Source organism: Rhinatrema bivittatum, chromosome 2, assembly GCF_901001135.1.
Source record: "Rhinatrema bivittatum chromosome 2, aRhiBiv1.1, whole genome shotgun sequence".
NCBI classification, from domain to species: Eukaryota; Metazoa; Chordata; class Amphibia; order Gymnophiona; family Rhinatrematidae; genus Rhinatrema; species Rhinatrema bivittatum.
The window spans coordinates 595,064,454-595,084,341 of record NC_042616.1 but is presented as its reverse complement, the minus strand read 5'-3'; the positions used below and the strand labels follow the sequence as shown (position 1 = coordinate 595,084,341).

Genomic DNA, 19,888 nt, shown 5'->3' with positions numbered 1-19,888 from the left:
TGAAGTACAGGCCGCCTATGACTCCTTTGAAACATCTGCTCGTCTGTCAGCCGCTGGAATCAGTGCACGGAGGTGGGCTTGGCTCAAGGCCTCGGACCTCAGGTTAGAAGTCCAAGAGAGACTGGCAGATCTCCCATGTACTGGAGACAATCTCTTTGGAGAAAATATTCAGGACACTGTCTCCCAACTAAAAGATCACCATGAGACACTCCGTCAGCTCTCCAGATTGCCATCGGATCAGCCATCCTCAGTGCGAAAACCCACCAGACGGGACGCTAGGAGGCCCTTCTATAGGCCTAGAAGGTACTATCCACCTACTTCTTCGGCATGCCCCTACCGCCCACCACGCCAACCAAAGCAGGCAAAAACCCAGCCACCTCCACGAACTGGACCAGCATCTGGTTTTTGAAGAACAGCAAGAGAACAGAAGCCTCTCCATCAATCCCATGCCCCACTTACCTGTAGGAAGTTGACTCCATCATTTCAAAAACCAATGGAGTCTCATCACCAAAGATCAATGGGTATTAGCCATACTGAATCAAGGATACCGTCTCAAATTCACCACAATACCCCTGCATTCTCCACCTATCCCACTTTGGACATGCACTGTCGTCACACCTCAGCTTCAACTAGAACTCTCAACCCTGCTGACTACCAGGGCTATCGAACCAGTTCCCCAGTCTCAACAAGGCAAAGGGTTCTATTCCCGCTATTTCCTAATTCCAAAGAAAACAGGCGGCCTTCACCCCATCCTAGACCTCCGCAATCTCAACAAATTTCTTCAAAAGGAAAAGTTCCGGATGGTATCCCTGGGAACCATCTTTCCTTTGCTTCAACGGGGAGATTGGCTCTGTTCTCTGGATCTTCAAGACACCTATGCACACATACCCATTTCCACACAACATCGCAAGTACCTACAATTTGTCGTGGAAAAACATCATTACCAGTATCTGGTCCTGCCATTCGGACTCGCCTCTGCACCTCGAGTATTCACAAAATGTCTAGCAGTGGCTGCTGCACATCTAAGAAAAAACAGCATTCATGTTTTTCCCTATCTAGTCGATTGGCTAATCAGGAGGCCATCCAGGCAGGGAGCTCTGTCTGCCTTAAAAAGCATAATAAGACTATTACACTCCCTGGGATTTCTAATCAACTATCAAAAATCCCACATCGAGCCGTCTCAACTCCTCACGTTCATCGGAGCAGATCTCAACACCACAGTGGCAAAAGCTTTTCTTCCAAACGACCGTGCCAACAATCTAGCACGCTTGGCGAATATAGCCCACTTCCAGTTCTTCTCTGCCCATCAACTTCTAGTGCTGCTAGGACACATGGCCTCTACAGTACATGTTACCCCTATGGCAAAGTTAGCCATGTGAAGAACTCAATGGACTTTGAAATCTCAATGGTTTCAAGCTTTCCAACCACTGTCGTACACTGTTCAAGTCACCCACCAATTACAATTTTCGCTCTACTGGTGGACAAACCAAACTGCCATGAAAGCTGGTCTACCATTCCAGCAGTCATCTCCACAAGTCATCTTGACCACGGATGCCTCCAATTTGGGATGGGGAGCTCACGTCAACAACCTTCAAGCACAAGGTACGTGGACTATGCTCGAAATGAAGTTCAGATAAACTTCTTGGAACTTCGAGCGATACGTTATGCTCTTTATGCCTTCAAAGACTGCCTCTCAAACAAGACAGTGCTGATACAAACAGACAACACAGTAGAGATGTGGTACATAAACAAGCCAGGGAGGCACGGGCTCTTATCTGCTCTGTCAAGAAGATTTGGGACTGGGCTCTCAAGCACTCCATGCATCTCCGAGCAACTTATCTGGCAGGCATACAAAACGTCCTGGCAGACGATCTCATTCGGCGTTTCCATCCCCACGAATGGTCTCTGGATCCCGGTGTAGCAAGCAAAATCTTTCAACGCTGGGGTCGCCCAACCATAGACCTCTTTGTATCCAAACTGAATCACAAAGTAGAAAGGTTTTGCTCCTTCCACAGCCGTCGACAAACGTTCCCCAGGGACACCTTTGCTCGCCCCTGGAACACAGGACTTATATATGCGTATCCTCTGATTCCGTTCATATCTAAAACTCTTGTGAAGCTACAACAGGACAGAGGGTCAATGATCCTCATAGCCCTGTACTGGCCTCGACAAGTATGGTTTCCCATACTCCTTGACCTCTCGATCAGAGAACCAATTCACCTGGGCCCAGCACCCACTCTCATAACTCAGAATCAAGGCAAGTTGCATCATCCTAACCTGCCAACTCTTCCCCTAACAGCTTGGATGTTGAAAGCTTAATTCTGCAACCATTCAATCTTTCAACTCAAGTCTCTAAAGTTCTCGTAGCTTCACAAAAGCCGTCCACATGTAAATCTTACCACTCTAAGTGGACTAGATTTACCAAGTGGTGCACACAAAAAGGTTTTGACCCTTTCTCCTGCCCCAATCCTTCTTTATTGGACTACGTGTGTCACCTTTCGGATTCTGGTCTCCAGACATCCTCTGTGCGGGGACACCTAAGTGCCATAGCAGCATACCACAAGGGAATAGGGAATGCACCGATAACAGCGCAACCCCTAGTGAGTCGATTTATGAGGGGCTTACTCCACCTTAAGTCTCCCATTCGACCACCGGTTACTGAATGGGACCTAACTTTAGTGCTAGCGAGGCTCATGCGATCCACGTTTGAGTCTTTGCACTCCTGTGATGAAAAGCTTCTTACATGGAAAGTATTTTTCCTAGTAGCCATTACTTCTGCTAGGAGGGTCAGTGAGTTACAAGCGCTTGTCACATACTCACCCTACACAAGGTTCCTGCATGACCCAGTGGTCCTTCGCACTCACCCCAAATTCCTTCGAAAAGTGGTAACGGATTTTCACCTAAATCAATCCATAGTCTTGCCTACTTTCTTTGCAAGGCCACACTCTCACCAGGGCGAAAGCGTTTTGCACACCTTAGATTGTAAACGTGCGCTGGCTTTTTACCTGGACTACACTGCAGTCCATAGAAAACCCACCCAACTCTTCATTTCTTTTGACAAAAATAAACCAGGAGTTGCAGTGGGAAAACAAACTCTCTCCAACTGGCTAGCAGACTGTATCGAATTCTGCTATGAAAAAGCAGGCATTCCTCTCCAGGGGCGAGTAAAAGCACACTCAGTAAGGGCTAAGCCAACATCAGTAGCACACTATCGTTCAGTGCCTATAGCTGATATCTGTAAAGCTGCAACTTGGAGTTCTCTTCACACCTTTGCAGCCTATGGCCAATCTGTCTTAAAGAACTTGTTCCCAGTTTAATACCCAACTCCTTCCACATCCAACCTGCTGTGATTTCAGGCCTGTAGCTTGCTAATCATCCATATGTGAGGACTATCATCCTGCTTGTCCTGGGATAAAGCAAAATTGCTTGCCTGTATTAGGTGTTATCCCAGGACAGCAGGATGTAGTCCTCACGAAACCCACTCACCACCCCGTGGAGTTGGGTCCGATTCGTTTTATTACTTTATTTTTTTCGCTTGTATTTTTTATTGCTACAAACGAGACTGAAGGGAGACCCCTGTGGCTGAGGGAATCACGGCATGCTTAGTGTGCCAGTCAAAAGTTTCTAGAAACTTTGACAGAAGTTTTTCCGTGTCAGGGCTCCATCGATGATGTCACCCTTATGTGAGGACTACATCCTGCTGTCCTGGGATAACACCTATTACAGGTAAGCAATTTTGCTTTCTCCCAGATCAAGCAGGATGGTAATCCTCACATATGGGTGACATCATCAGATGGAGCCCTGTCACGGAATACGTTTGTCAAAGTTTCTAGAACTTTGACTGGCACACTGAGCATGTCCAGCATGCCACTAACCCTGTGGCCACACGGGATCCCCCTTCAGTCTCTTTTTTTTCCACGCAGCAAATTGCCTCGCTGGTTTAGGAGCTCTGTGAGAAATTTCTCACACTTTTCCTTACGGAAAAATGTGAAGTTTATCTTCTAAATATTACCCTTTCCAGGGTCCCTCATCGTATTCCTTTCCCTCTGACGCTCGGTAAGTGTCTTTCCCATGGTTTGCAGTTGGTTCCCTGCGGCATACTTCTCGGTGCCTGACAGTCACTGACCACGCACGCATATGTTTTGGCATTGCGACTGGGTTTAGAAAATGCTCCGAGTGTCCGAGGACCATGTCCATAACTGACCCGCACAATGTCTGTGTTTTGTGCTTAGGACCCTTGCACGACTTTCGTCGATGCCCCAGTTGCACACAAATGACTCCTAAAGGCCAGCGTGCTCGACTGGACAAGATGGAGCATTTGTTTGTTTCAAAATGTTCTGTTCCATTGACTCCAGTTCAAGTGGCACCGACCGGAGGGGGCCCATCTACTTGAGAGATGCCCCACCTGGAACATAGTGGAGCGGGTTACTGTCCGTCACCAGACCCCTTTGAAGGCATCGGTGACAGAGAAGGACCGGACCGAGCACCGAGGGAAATACCTTCACTGGCACCGATGTGCGTCCCCGCCTGGTGCCGCCACCAAGACCGCAGCAGCATCGACTTCACACTGCTCCTCGAGTGCTTGGACACCCTCATCAGTGCCCTGCCGACTCAGCCCGTGCCATTGGACATGCTGGCACGGAGTCGACCATTGAGGCCTCCACAGATCTTGATTCCCATACCGGGTTCCTCGGAGGAGGAGGTGACTTCTGGCCCGATCCCGGCATGGGATCCACCGATGCCGGAGCCCGTTCCAGGCCGTCGGTGCCTAAGGGCACCTCATCCGCCTCTGTGCCCTCGATGCCAGCACCACCTCCTTTGAGGCTGGTGCCGCATCCATCGATGCCACCTCGACATCCATTGATGCCTTCTTGCCCTCTAGGCTCTGGCATCCTTTCTCCCTCAGGGATCCTGGAAGGAGAGGAAGAAAGTCCCTATGATCCATGGGAGGAGGCATCCTCAGACCATTCCTCACAAGCTTCTGATGAATTGATCTCGGAGCCTTCACCCCCGGAAGAAAGGTGTTGTTTTCCCCCGGAATCTCTTTTGCCAGCTTTGTCAAAGAGATGTCTGAAACTATACCATTTCCACTCATAACTGAGGAGGACGCTTGCCACAAAATGTTGGAGGTCTTACAATTTCTAGATGCTCCAAAAGAGGTAATGGCGATACCAGTGCACGAAGTTCTGCTTGACCTCTTGCACTGCCTGTGGGACCATCCAGGTATTGTACCTCCAGTAAACTGGAAGGCAGATGCTACTTACTTGGTCCAACAAGCCCCAGGATTTCAAAAAAGCCAATTGCCCCACTATTCTGTAATGGTGGAATCACCCCAAAAGAAGGCTAAAAGATCCCATTCACATTTCTCTGCTCCTCCCAGTAAAGGAACAGAAAGAGTTGGATGCATTGGGGTGCAGAGTCTTTCAAGGGTCCATGTTGATAGCGCGAATAGCAGCGTATCAATTATACATGACCCAATATAACAAGAATCTCTGGAAACAAGTCCAGGAATTCGCAGAGACCTTACCACAACAACATCAAGAGACCTTGACCTCCATCCTGCAAAAAAGATTGAAAGCAGGTAAACATGAAGTCAGAGCTGCTTACTACTCTTTTGAAACAGCATCCAGAGTCTCAGCAGCAGGCATCAGTGCTAGATGCTGGGCCTGGCTTAAGGCCTCAGACCTACGCCCGGAGGTGCAGGACAAACTTGCAGATCTTCCCTGTACAAGTGAAAACCTGTTCGGTGACAAGATTCATGATGCAGTGGCCCAGTTACATGAAACCCTGCGTCAGCTTTCAACTGTCACCTCAGATACACCCTCTGTAGCCTGCAGGGGCACACGCAGGGACACCAGGAAGCAATTCTACAGACCACGCAGATATTAGCCTCCCATATCCCGTGCTCGACCAGCTCGGGCCCCTCAGAGAGGACATGCACGCCAAGCGAGGACACCTAGAACGCAGCCAACTCCACAAGCTGGTCCTGCGACTGGATTTTGACTCCTTTCCAGAGAGCAGCAGCCACCCCCCCCTCCCCCCTTGATCCCACAACTCAGATCACCAGTGGGAGGCCGCCTCTGCCACTTTGCAACCAATTGGCGCCCAATTACCACGGCCCAGTGGGTATTATCCATCATAACCCACGGTTACTGTCTAAATTTTTCAACTGTACCCCCAGACTCCCCGCCAATTCCAACCTGGAGCTGGGACGATCACACAGGACTTCTCCAGTCAGAGCTCTCAACCCTTCTGTCAGCCAGGGTGTAGAACCGATTTCCTTGACTCAACAGGGAAGAGGGTTCTACTACCGGTATTTCCTAATCCCAAAAAAGACCAGCGGCCTCTGGCCTATTATAGATCTCCGTGCCTTAAACACATTTCTTCACAAGAAACGGCTCAGAATGGTGTCCCTGGGCACTATGCTCCCTCTGCTACAACAAGGGGATTGGCTCTGCTCTCTGGACCTTCAGGACGCATATGCCCATATTGCAATCTTCCCTCCTCATCGCAAATACCTTCGATTTGTGGTGGGTCACAGACAGATCAATACAAGGTATTGCCATTCGGCCTAGCCTCGGCACCCCAAGTGTTCACAAAGTGCCTGGCAGTCATGGCTGCATAGTTACGCCGCAAAGGCATCCATGTCTTTCCATATCTAGACGACTGGCTCATAAAAAGCCAGTCCAGGCAAGGAGCCCTCAACTCCCTTGGTCTCACTATACGTATGCTGCATTCATTGGGATTTCTGATCAACTACCCGAAATCCCACTTGACACCATCTCACCATCTCTCCTTTATAGGAGCAGAATTGAACACCACAATGGCCAAGGGATTCTTACCCAAAGACCGCACAACCACGCTGTCCAACCTCCCCAGCTCTATCCGCCGTCAACAAACAACCTCGGCTCTCCAATTATTCTCGTTGCTCGGCCATATGGCGTCAACAGTTCATGTCACCCCAAAGGCACGCCTACCCATGAGAGTAACACAATGGACTCTAAAATCTCAGTGGCACCAAGCCACTCAGCCACTTTCGTCCCTTGTCCACATAAAGAGCCAGCTTCATCTGTCCCTTGTCTGGTGGACTCACAAGGCCAACTTACAAACAGGTCTTCCAGCAACCAGCTCCTCAGGTGACCTTAACCACGGATGCCTCCAACCTAAGTTGGAGAGCCCATGTCGAAGGCCTTCAAACCCAGGGGATTTGGACAAAAGCGAAAGCAACCTATTGGATTAACTTCCTAGAACTTCGAGAGATGCGGTACGCCCTTTATGCATTCATGCACTGCTTCTCGAACAAGGTAGTCTTGATTCAAACAGTCAACCAAGTTGCAATGTGGTACCTGAACAAACAGGGGGGCACGGGCTCTTACCTGTTGTGGGAAGAGGTGGCGCAGATTTGAGCCTGGGCCCCTGTTGCACTCGATACTACTGCGAGCCACTTATCTGGCAGGCACACAGAATGCAGTAGCGGATCGCCTCAGCCGAAGTTTCCAGCCCCATGAGTGGTCTCTGGATCCCTCTGTTGCGAGCAGAATCTTCCACTGGTGGGGTCAGCCGAATATCGACCTCTTTGCATCCTATCAGAACCGCAAAGTGGATCGCTTCTGCTCCCTGCACAGGGACTAAAGAGCACCAACTATGGATTCCTTCACCCGCCTCTGAAACACAGGTCTACTAATGCATACCCTCTGATTCCGCTAATAAGCAAGACTCTCATGAAGCTACAACAGGACCGAGGCTCAATGATACTCATAGCCCCGTATTGGCCACACCATGGTTTCCCATACTTCTCGACCTCTCTGTCCAGAAACCCATTCGCCTGGACACAGAAACTCTTAGACTATCTCTGGCACCTCTCGGAATCTGGTCTCCAGACTTCCTCCATACAAGTACACCTCAGTGCCATCTCTGCGTACCTTCAAGGAATAGAGATGCCCCGATAATGGCTCAACCCCTTGTGGGTTGCTTCATGAGAGGCTTATTACAGCTTAAGCCTCCTTTATGTCCACTGATCGTGGCATGGGACCTTAATGTTGTACTTGCACGGCTCATGCATTCTCCTTTTGAGCCCTCTGCACTCCTGCAAACTCCGATATCTTACATGGAAAGTAATTTTCCTAGTAGCCATCACGTCTGCTTGCAGGGTAAGTGAGTTACAGGCCCTTGTGACCTACTCACCCTACACAAGGTTCATCCATGACCAGGTGATTCTCCACACTCACCCTAAATTCTTTCCTAAGGTGGTAACAGATTTCCACTTTAATCAGTCCATGGTCTTGCCCACTTTCTTTCCAAGGCCTCACGCTCACCTGGGTGAACGAGCTCTGCACAACTTGGACTGCACAGTTACGCCGCATTTTATTTAGACCGCACTGCAGCCCATAGGAAGTCCACCCAACTCTTTGTTTCTTTTGACAAAAACAAGCTTGGAGTTGCGGTGGGCAAGCAGAGTCTCTCCAACTGGTTGGCAGACGGCATTGCATTCTGCTATCAGCAAGCAGGCCTTCCACTTCAGGGACGGGTAAAGGCGCACTCAGTCAGGGCCATGATAGTCAGTAGCACACTACCGTTCAGTACCGATTGCTGACATCTGCAGGGCTGCAACATGGAGCTCTCTCCATACCTTCGCAGCTCACTACTGTTTTAACAAGGCTGGTCGACAAGACTCCGTCTTTGGCCAGTCTGTCCTATGAACCTTATTCACAGTGTAGAAACCCAGCTAGTCCTACCTCGACCCGCTGTGAATTTCAGGCTGCCTCATCATGGCAGACAGCACCCTAGTTATTGTGCCTGTTGCACATGTTGTGTGCTGCTTGGCCTCCGTCATTATGAATCAGTCTAGAAACTTTGACAGGCACACTGAGCATGCCCAGCATGCCACTATCCACGCGAGGCCTCCCTTCAGCCTCTCTTTTTCCATGGTGCAGTTGCCTCATGGTTTGTGGTGCTCTGCTTCATTTTTGCCTTTTGTGCTTAAAATCGGAATTTTTTCCCCATTCCATCGATGGGTCCCCCCTTCGCGGTTGGTATTTCTCCTTGACGCAGTAGGTAAAAACATTTTTCTTCCTTTTTCGCGGTTGATTCCCGGCATCCCATGTCTCGGTGGCTCCTGGTCATCGACTGTGCGCCGGTTGTTTTTCATTGCGACGTCCATCTTTTGTCAGTGCCCGTGGACCATGTCCATGATGGATCCGCATGAGATTTGCATCCTCTGCCTGGAGGCCTTGCATGACATCCGAGGGTGTCAGCTGTGTGACCAGATGACTCCCAAGGGCTGTTGTGCGCAACTCGATAAAATGGAGAAACTTTTCGGTCCCAAAAAGCTTGCTCCATCTCCACCCGCATTGGAGTCATCGACACCTGGGGGTTGAGGGGAGCCTCTCAATACGCTGCCCCTTGCTACCCCTCCGACTACATCTTCTAAAGACCGAGGGAACGGTGATCGATCTTCCATGATCTCACCGGTTTCCAGGACATCAGGATCCTCTGCCTTCTCGGTGCCGGGAAAAGACCGGGCCGAACAACGTGGGAGATCCCATAAGCATTGACACCGGTCGCACGACTCTGGTTCCGGTGCGGTATTGGCGGCTGCCGTACTGCCACCGAAGTGACCCCATGGTTCGGAGGCCCCCTTCTCTGATAAACCCGGGAGTCCAAGGCATTCCCCACCGATATCGATGCCGGGCACCATGCCTCCCCAGAGAACCGAGGAGGAACCAGTGATGCCTCACCCCCCCCCCCCCAGTCCTGGTCTCACCGGACTTTCAGGAGGAGTTGGACCGCAGGGTGCAGAGCGCGGTGCTCCAAGCTCTGAGGAGCATTGAGCCGCCCCCGCCTCCTGTCCCCATGCCAGTGCTGGAGCCTCTGCCATCTATTTTAGCGCCCCTGCTTGAGCATCTGGATGTCCTCCTTGGTGCCCTTCCAATGCAACTGGTGCCCAAGGGACCCTCTGCTCCCCAGCGGCCACCGATGTCCTCCTTGGGAGTGATTCCCAATATTGGGTCCTCCGAGAAGGAAGATGAGGCCGGTGCCATGATCCCAAAACCTCGATTCCCCAAGCCTTTGCCTGGGCCCTCTGGCCTCCCATGGCCTTCGGTTCCCTCGTTACTGGTGGGACCATTGATTCCTGTGGTGCCCTCAGTACCTTCGAGGCCCTCAGAGCCCAGGGCTCGGGATTTCTACAGGCTTTGCCCGTGTAGGTCCCGTGATGGCCTCCGTGAGGAAGAAGCCCTTATGACCCGTGGGGGGAAGATTCTTTGGCGTCCTTGTCCAACTTCTCGGACGACCCCCTCTCTGAGCCTTCCCCACCAGAGGAAACATGCCAATCCCACCTGGAAGACCTTTCCTTTGCGGGGTTCATCAGGGCCATGGCCGAAGCTATCCCCTTCCAGCTTCTCACGGAGGTGGAGGTCCTCCAATTTGTCGACACTCCTAAGGAGATATAGTGTCTGTTCCCATTCATGACATCTTTAAGTAGCTTCTCCTTCGAATGTGGGAACAACCGATTTCCATTTCTCCAGTGAATAGGAAGGTGGATACCACCTACTTAGTGCAGCAGGCTGTAGGTTTAAGAGTGTCACCTCCCTCACCAGTCTGTGGCCAAGCGCTTCAGGGCGAGAACATAGAGGGCTGGATGCTTTGGGTAGGAGGGTTTTTCAGGATGCTATGCTGATTGCCTGTATCGCTTCCTACCAGTTGTACATGACCCAATATCACCGAAACCTGTGGAAACAGGTCCAGGAACTTACAGAAAGCCTGCCGCAACAGGACTCACTTTCTGCAATTGTCCTGCAGGGTCTGCAGGCTGGAAAACACGAGGTGAGATCCACCTACGATGTTTTTGAGACAGCAGCCTGGGTGACTGCAATGGGCATCGGCGCCCGTAGGATAGCCTGGCTCCGGGATTCCGACCTTCGTCCAGAGGTGTAAGAGAAGCTGGCTGACCGCCCTTGCACGGGTGACAACCTTTTTGGGGACAAGGTCAGAGATGTGGTGGCTCAGTTGAAGGACCACCACGAAACCCTCCAACAACTCTCCGCTAGTGCTTCAGATGCATCTTCCAGACCAAGCTCCAGGAAGTCCTTTTACAGGCAGCGGAATTATCTCCCCTCTTCTCGGACTCACACAGCCCATGCTAGCTCCAAGGGCCATTACAATCAACAGCGGGCACCTAGGCCTCAGCTGGTGCCCCAGCAAGCCCTGGCTACGGGCTTTCAATTGGCGGCAAGGGAGCATGAGTCAGCAGGACGTACCTCTAGCGCTAGATCCCCCAGTGGGAGGCAGGCTTCTTGGCTTCGCCCACCACTGGGGGGCCATCACTCCGGACCAATGGGTCCTTACCATAGTTTGCCAGGGGTACAGTCTCAATTTCTGAAGGATTCCAGAGAACTCTCCCTCATGTCCATCGTGGGGTTCGTCCCCACAGCAGGTCATACTTCGGACAGAACTGTCTGCTCTTCTCACAGCAGGAGCGGTAGAGCCCGTTCCTCGCCTTCAGCAGGGTCGAGGGTTCTATTCGAGGTATTTCCTCATACCGAAGAGAATTGGAGGCTTGCGCCCCATTCTTGTCCTCAGGGCATTAAACAAATTTCTCACAAGAAAAGTTCAAAATAGTCTCTCTGGTCACTCTGATTCCCTTTCTCAAAAGAGGAGACTGGCTCTGCTTCCTTGATCTCAAGGACGCTTATGCTCACATGGCCATCTTCCCTGGCCACAGAAAGTACCTTCGGTTTGTGGTGGGTAAAGCTCACTACCAGTACAGGGTACTTACCTTTTGGGTTAGCCTCAGCCCCTCGCGTCTTCACCAAATGCCTGGCGGTGGTGGCTGTACATCTCAGGTGCCATGCAGTGCATGTCTTCCCATGCCTGGACAACTGGTTGGTCAAAAGCAACTCAGTACAGGGGTGCTGGACGCTTTAGCCCTGAATGCAGACGCTGCAGTCCTTGGGGTTTATCAACTACCCAAAATCTCACCTCTGCCTGTCTCCCCAGCTGGACTTCATAGGAGCCAGGCTGAACACGGTGCAGGTGAAAGCGTTTCTGCCCCGCGATCGGGCTTTTGCCCTCGCTTCATTAGCAACTGTTGTACGCAGCAGTCGGCATGTGAGTGCCCACCTTCTGCTTTGCTTGCTGGGCCACATGGCGACTTCAGTCCATGTTACACTGCTCGCCCGCTTGTGCATGTGAAGGGCACAATGGACGTTGCGGTCGCAATGGCAACAGGCATCCCAGGACCTTGAGGCCTGTGTCTCCGTCCCACAACCTCTGAAGATCTCTCTGTCCTGGTGAGAGAATCTCTCCAATTTAGAGCAGGGAATTCTTTTCCAGGCTGCCCTGCTTCAGGTGATTCTTACTACCGATGCATCTCAGGGCTGGGGAGCCCAAATGGATGACTTACACATGCAAGGTCACTGGACTGCTCAGGAAGCTCTCTGTCAGATAAACCTCTTAGTGCTTCGGGCGATTCATTACATCCTCTGGGCATTCCGGGACCAGTTGTCACACAAGGAAGTCCTGATTTAGGTGGACAACCAGGTCGCAATGTGGTATATCAACAAGCAGGGAGGCATGGGATCGTTCCTTCTCTTGCGGGAAGCAGTGCAGATTTGGTCTTGGGCCCTGTCGCAGGGGATGTCACTGCGAGCAACGTACCTGCCCAGGACTCTGATCGTGCTGACGGACCGTCTAAGCTACTCCTTTCAGCTGCATGAGTGGTCCCTGAATATGACAGTGGTGGCCCAGATTTTTCACAGGTGAGGAACCCCAGATATGGACCTTTTTGCCTACCCTGACATCAGCAAGGTGAGCAATTTTTGCTCCCTGGTCGCACGGAATGATTGTCCGGCCTCCGATGCCTTCTCCCTTTACTGAGGGAAGAACCTCCTGTACATATATCCCCCTCTCCTGCTCCTCTTGAAGACTCTCCTGAAGCTTCAACAGGACCAAGGGACTGTTCTTTTAGCTATTATAGCATCTCCCATCTCACCTTTTAACCATGCTGGTAGTTGTTTAGACTTCCTTCCACCTTTTCTAATCCGTGGAATACATCTGGTCTAGGCGTCCAAGATATTATTTTTAAGCAAAATGTCCATGCCTGAGCTAAACTCTTAACCTCCTAACCATTTTCTTCCTGCTCTCTTCTTAAGGAAACTTCAGCAGGGGAACTTGATAAAAAATAACAACACCTTGCTGAATGTCATCTGGGTCAGACATACCAACCCCCATGGCTACTGCTTCCCTAGGAGGCCCTCCAAATTCCACTGCCCATCCCAGGAGGGAGAATTATCAGCTTCCTCCCCTGGGCTATCTGCTTCATCTTCTGAGCATCTGCAGGACAGAAGCAGCCAGCAATAGTGGGGAGCCTTTAAGCACCACAGGTCATGCACCTGGGCCCTTTTTTTTTTTTAATTTTATTTTAACACAAATAAGCAGTAGCCATGGGGGGTTGGTATGGTCTGACCCAGATGACATTCAGCAAGGTGTTTGTTTTTATCAAGTTCCCCTGATAAGAAGAGAGCAGGAAGTGAAAACTTCCTTAAGAAGAGAGCAGGAAGTGAAAACTTGTCCTGGGACAGACACAATCCCCCAAGATCTATGGGATCAATCTCGGTCGGAGCCCTTAGGGACCCTACTCACCAGAGCCCATGATTCTCATACATAAGGCCATTTGTGCCATGCAGAAGCTAGGACTGGAGCCTTTCCCTTCCCTTCTACAGGAAACAAAATACAATGTTGAATCTTTATAGTTAGAAGCGTCACAAGTCGGGGCCTTCCTCCCTCACAACAGAGCATGTACATTGGCCTCCCTGGCAAGGGAAATCCAGATGAGTAGCCTGGTTTCGGTTGGCGCATGTTGCAGCTTTTAGGGCACATGGCCACGGCCATGCATGTCATTCCCTTCGCCCGTCTCCGTATGTAACGAGCCCAGTGGTCCCTGCGCTCCCAGTGGCGACAGGCCACCCAAGGCCTTCAGGTCCGCATCCAGGTGTCTCCAACACTCATGACCTCCCTGACTTGGTGGACGTCTCCTCTCAACCTAGAGTGTGGAATTCCCTTTCGGGCACCCTTGCCTCAGGTTGTGCTGACCATGGACATGTCCCACCTGTAGTGAGGAGCCTACGTCGATGGTCTCCGTACCCAGGGTTTCTGGACTGCGCAGGAGTCCACAGTGCCAGATAAACCTCTTGGAATGGAGGGCGATCCGGTACGCCCTAAGGTCCTTCCAGGATCACTTGGCCAACAAGGTTATCCTCGTTCAGACGGACAGCCAAGTGGCCATGTGGTATATCAACAACAGGGAGGTACCAGATCCTTCCTCCTTTGTCAGGAGTTAGTGCAGAGCTGGGCACTGGCACAGGGGATGCTTCTCCGGGCCGTATACCTGGCGGGCGCAAAGAACGCTTTAGAGGACTGGCTGAGCCGCACCTTCAAACCTCATGAGTGGTCTCTGAAACAGGAGATAGCAGATCAGCTCTTCTGCCTCTGGGGGACCCCGGATGTGGATCTGTTCACCTCCCTGAGCAACGCGAAGGTGGTCTGGTACTGTTCTCTGACCAGGTCAGATGACGTGCCACCCATGGACGCCTTTGCGATCCATTGGGGGACGGGCCTCCTATATGCCTATACGCCTATTCCATTAGTATTGAAGACTTTCCTGAAACTTCGCCAAGATTGGGGATCCATGATCCTTGTTGCCTGCATTGGCCATGACAGGTATGGTTCCCGCTTCTGCGCCAATTGGTCACATGGAACCCGATCCCTCTGGAGATGGCTCCAGACCTCGTCTCTCAGGACCAGGACAGTCTTCACTATCCCAAACTCCATACCTTGCCCCTCACGGCATGGATGTTGAAAGGTTGATCCTGCAATCCCTGACTCTTTCAGAGGACGTGACCAGGGTCCTGGTGGCTTCCAGGAAGCCATCCACTAGGAAGTCTTATGCATTGAAGTGGAAGAAGTTCACCATATAGTGCCTTGTCCGACACCTCCTGAACTATCTTCTATATCTCTTGGAGGCGAGTCTTAAATCTAACTCCGTGCGGGTGCATCTCAGCGCCATAGGTGCATACCATCAAGATGTGGATGGTTTGCCCATCTCCGTGCACACTATCGTGGAGTGGTTCATGCAAGGGCTTCTTCAGCTGCATGCAGGTTTGGTGAGCTGCATGCCTTAGTGACTTGTCCGCCCTACACTAGATTCTATCATGACAGGGTGGTTCTGTGCACGCACCCTTCATTTCTGCCCAAGGTGGTTACAGATTTCGATCTTAAGCAGTCCGCTGTGCTGCCTACTTTCTTCCCCAGGCCTCATACTGGCCCAGGAGAGCGGACACTACACACACTGGATTGTAAGAGGGCGCTGGCCTTCTACCTGGACCGTATGGCGGGCCACAAGCTGTCCACCCAGCTGTTTATCTTGTTTGACTTCAATCGACTGGGCAGGGTCGTTACCAATTAGACTCTTTCCACCTGGATAGCAAGACTGTATCTCTTTCTGCAATGACCAGGTGGGCCTGCGCCTGGAGTGCCCTGCTATGGCGTACTCCGTAAGGGCCATGGTGACCTCTGTGGCCTTCCTCTTTGTAGTTCCATTGGGAGAGATCTGCAGAGCTGTGACATGGAGTTCCCTTCACACTTTTGCCGCACATTATTGTCTGGACAGGGATGGCCGACGAGATAGATTCAGCCAGACTGTCCTGAGCAACCTTTTTCAGCTGTGAACCCAACTCTTCCACCGGGGGTCCTTAGTTTTTTGTTCAGGCTGTCCCCGAGGTTACTATCAGCACCTCTGTTGTGCCCATTGGCACCTGTTTTGGTGTCTGGTTTCACTGGGTCAGGTCCAGCATGTAGCTAGGGATTCACCCATGCGTGCATATAACATACTCTAGAGTGCTGCCAGCAGAAGAAATACCTTTACAGATGTGAGGATTCTGTTACATACTTTGGGTGATTGATTATTCATTTTATTTACATGAGATTCTCTATTTCTGTTTCTGTGAAACATATGCAATTTGTGTGTTATTGTATTTGTTATTTTTATGTTTTTATTATGTATGTTAATGTTGTAAATCGCCTAGGCCTCCCTGTGGTAGGCGATCAATACATTTTAATAAATGAAAAAATGAAATGAAATGTGTGAGGACTACCATCCTGCTTGTCCTAGGAGAAAGCGCAGTTGCTTACTTGTAACAGGTGTTCTCCTAGGACAGCAGGATATTAGTCCTCATGAAACCTACCTGCCGCCCACTTTGACAGAAGTTTTCCATGCTGGGCTCCATTTGATGATGTCACCCATGTGAGAGGAATAACATCCTGCTATCCTAGGAGATCACCTGTTATAGGTAGCAACTGCACTTTATCTTCTCACCGTGGCTTTTAATGGTTGCAAAGTTGCCTATTCAATTTAGAAGTCTTTTTTTTTTTTTTGGTATAAATGTTTATTGAATTTAAACATGGCAAGTACAAAATATACAGTTGACAAAGAGAAACATAATCAAATGGTCTTATATATGGCAACCCTTCCAAGTAAGCCCCCACCTCCCAAAAGTGAGAAGCAAAACAGAGTCAAATAACATCAAAAACTCATCTCAAAGTCTGTCTCATTAGACTCCAATAGAAACATTAAACAAACAAACATGATTCAATTATAATAATATAAATATTCCATCAGCTGGATGCAAAACAAAGACATACCAAATAGTGAAATAAAGCAGAGTGGGCAAGACCTACATTTCTGCTAGAAAATAGATCAGAGTCGAATTGTATCGTGAATGCATTTCGAGAGATGTTCCATGTAGTCCCCCCATATGTCCCTGAACTTCTGATAACCTTTCACTCCCCTGGCTGAATCCTTATAATCCATTAACATTAACTCCAACATGCCTGTTGACCACTTCCCTAAAGTAGGAGCTTCCAGCCGAAGCCAGTTAACCAATATACACTTTTTGGCATGCGCTAGTGCCTTATAAAGAAACTCGATCTGTTTAGTAGGGAAAGGTGAGGTTTCTGGCACCAGGCAAATAAACACAGTTGGGCATGTTTGGTTAAGTGACTTACCTACACATTTAGTTATGTCCTGCCAGACAAGTTCCCAAAAAGTCTGTATCTTTGAATATTCCCATAAGCTGTGAAATAACATGGCTTGGGCATGTGAGCATTTAGGGCAGGAAGGGGAGTATGACAGTCCTATTGTAAATGCCTTCAAAGGAGATACCACTAATCATAGAAACATAGAAATGACGGCAGAAGAAGACCAAATGGCCCATCCAGTCTGCCCAGCAAGCTTTCACACTTTTTTTTTCCTCATACTTATCTGTTACTCTTGGCCCTTAGTAACCTTTTGGTTCTATTTCCTTTCCACCCCTGCCATTAATGTAGATAGCGGTGTTGGAACTGCATCTAAATGAAATAGCTTAATTAGTTAGAGGTATTAACTGCCGCAATAAGCAAGCTACACCTATGCTTATTTGTTTAACCAGACTGTGTAATTCAGTCCTTGGTTGTTGTCTGTATAGATCCCCTATTCTTCATTCCCCCCTGCCGTTGAAGTAGAGAGCTAAACTGGATATGAGTGAAGTATCAGACTTTCTCCCCTACCATTGAAGCGGAGAGCTATGCTGGATATGCATTGAAAGTGATGTATCAGTCTTTCTCCCCTGCCGTTGAAGCAGAGAGCTACGCTGGATATGCATTGAAATGATATGCAATGAGCAATATGGAGATGTTGGTCCTGCAAATCAGCGGAAACCAAACTGTGGGGCCGATGCAATACAGTGTGCTCAGCCGAGCGCACTTTATAACCCGCAGTTGGATGCAGGTTGTTAAGACACTATTAAGTAGGGGGAACAAATCTTTAAAAAAAAAATATATATATAAAATAATAATTAAAAAAAAAAAAAAGGTTAAAAAAAAAGCGCCGGCAGTCGCGTGCAGGAAATGGACACTCAGTTGACAAGCGTCCGTTTCTTGAATCCCTGGTTGTGCGCCGTTTAGGAAAACTGACACCGATAAATTTGGTGTCAGTTTTCCTAACCAGCGGACGGCCGATGCTTGCAGGCTCCCGTTATCAAGGAGGAGCTAGGGGCATGCAAGTGGAGGAAAGTGAGCACGGAGTGTTCAGCGCCCGCTTTCACCGCTTATTTATTGCATCGGCCCCTGTGATAGTTAGCAAGGAAGTACTCCTAACGTCGGCCTCCCCAATCTCTGTGTATATCACGTTCCCATTTAGTCATGACTTCAAATAACAATGTAGGTTTCATGTGAGTTTTTTTTTCAATTCTTTAAGGATATGGTAATTTGAAGGACTGTTTCTAGTTCCATGCTGGAAGAGAATTTACTGTTTTGTTTCTCTATTTCAGAAATGTTTACACCGTCTGGATATAGAAAGGCTGTTGAAAATTGTATTTGTAGAGTTTAATTACTGATCTGATGAAAGAAGCATAGCTCCTGTAAGGTAGTCACAAATGCAAGTTAGTTCAATAAAAGATATCACCTGCAGCTTGTATGTTAACCTGTATTTCTGCATGCTGGGAAAGAGTAGCCTCTTTCTGGAGATCAGTACAATTTTATTTTGATTGAAGCAAACAAATGTTAAGCTATTTTCTAAGACATTCTTTGCTAGATGGATAAAAAATTGCACCTTGGAAGTTTACAAGTCAGTGTGCTTTTGGGGCATAAGCTGCTGTAATAACACACACATTCAGTTGAGTCACACAAGACGAGTCATGTGATTCTGTCCTGGGCCAAGTCTCAATGGATGGTAATCACAACTCATCTCTGATGTGTTCTGCTTTCATCAAGGAACACATGTTACAGGAGGTAATTTTGCTTTGACAAGCAAAGGTGAGTCATGTAGATGGGTCACATTACAATACTCAGAACATGAGTCACATGACCCACCTGTGCATATCTATTGAATGACAGATTTTTAAACTATCCACATTGATGCAAAGTACGTGGGTACTTTTCTCATAGACTTTGCACAAATTCTCGAAAGGAAATTTCAAAGACCTGTTTATAATACTTAGAATATAAAAGATGATGCATTTGTCTAATAGTTAAAAATAGGAAAGTGCTTTAATTTTCTAGAGCAAAAATAAAAATGCAGTGTGTATCTAACTAAAACTCAACTTATGTCTTCCTCTTAGTTATTTTATGCATTCCAAGATGATCGTTATCTTTACATGGTGATGGAGTACATGCCTGGCGGGGATCTTGTGAATTTAATGAGCAACTATGATGTGCCTGAAAAATGGGCCAGATTTTACACAGCAGAAGTTGTTCTTGCACTGAATGCAATCCACTCGATGGGCTTTATTCACAGGTACATTGAATTCAAAGTCATTTATTAAGTTAAACAGATATATTTCAGTCTGTTATGTAATACTGCATGATATTGTGATCAGAAAGCAGCAAAAAGCACCTTTACTATATAGCTCCCTCATTATCTACCTGCATGTTTTTGACTCTGCATGATTTACTAAGCTTTTTTCCCATAGATGCAGACTAGGGAAAAGCCTTGGCAAATCAGATCCGAAAGTTGTTAGCACTGTCAGCACATCTGAAAAGTGCTAATGTATTGGTTCAGTTTGTCCAAATGGCGCACAATTAAAGTAAAGTAATTGGGTTCAAACTGTTTGAGGGCCTAGTCTACTGAAATATACCAGAAACTGATCAGTGAAAAGTAAAAGTTGAAAAGTACTCAGAATCCATGGCTTTCATTATATTATTGAAACGCTTAGATCAACTTCCTTTTTTGTCCTGATACATTTTATTTCTTAGATTTAACAGAAAAATATTGGGACATGTATTGAACATACAGTAGCAGAATCTGAAAGGGGTTGAATTAGCACAGGTTTTTGAAACTTGTGAGTTGTAGCACCAG

The 19,888-nt window shown here is 48.7% G+C and overlaps 1 protein-coding gene across 1 annotated transcript in view; it reads left to right on the top strand.

Moving 5' to 3' along the window:
• The window catches only part of ROCK1 (Rho associated coiled-coil containing protein kinase 1), a 491,909-nt gene that overhangs the window by 205,876 nt on the left and 266,145 nt on the right, over positions 1-19,888 (top strand). Inside the window, 1 exon segment of the mRNA XM_029591102.1 lies at positions 19,152-19,327. Within this exon segment, the coding sequence (XP_029446962.1) occupies positions 19,152-19,327 (176 nt within the window).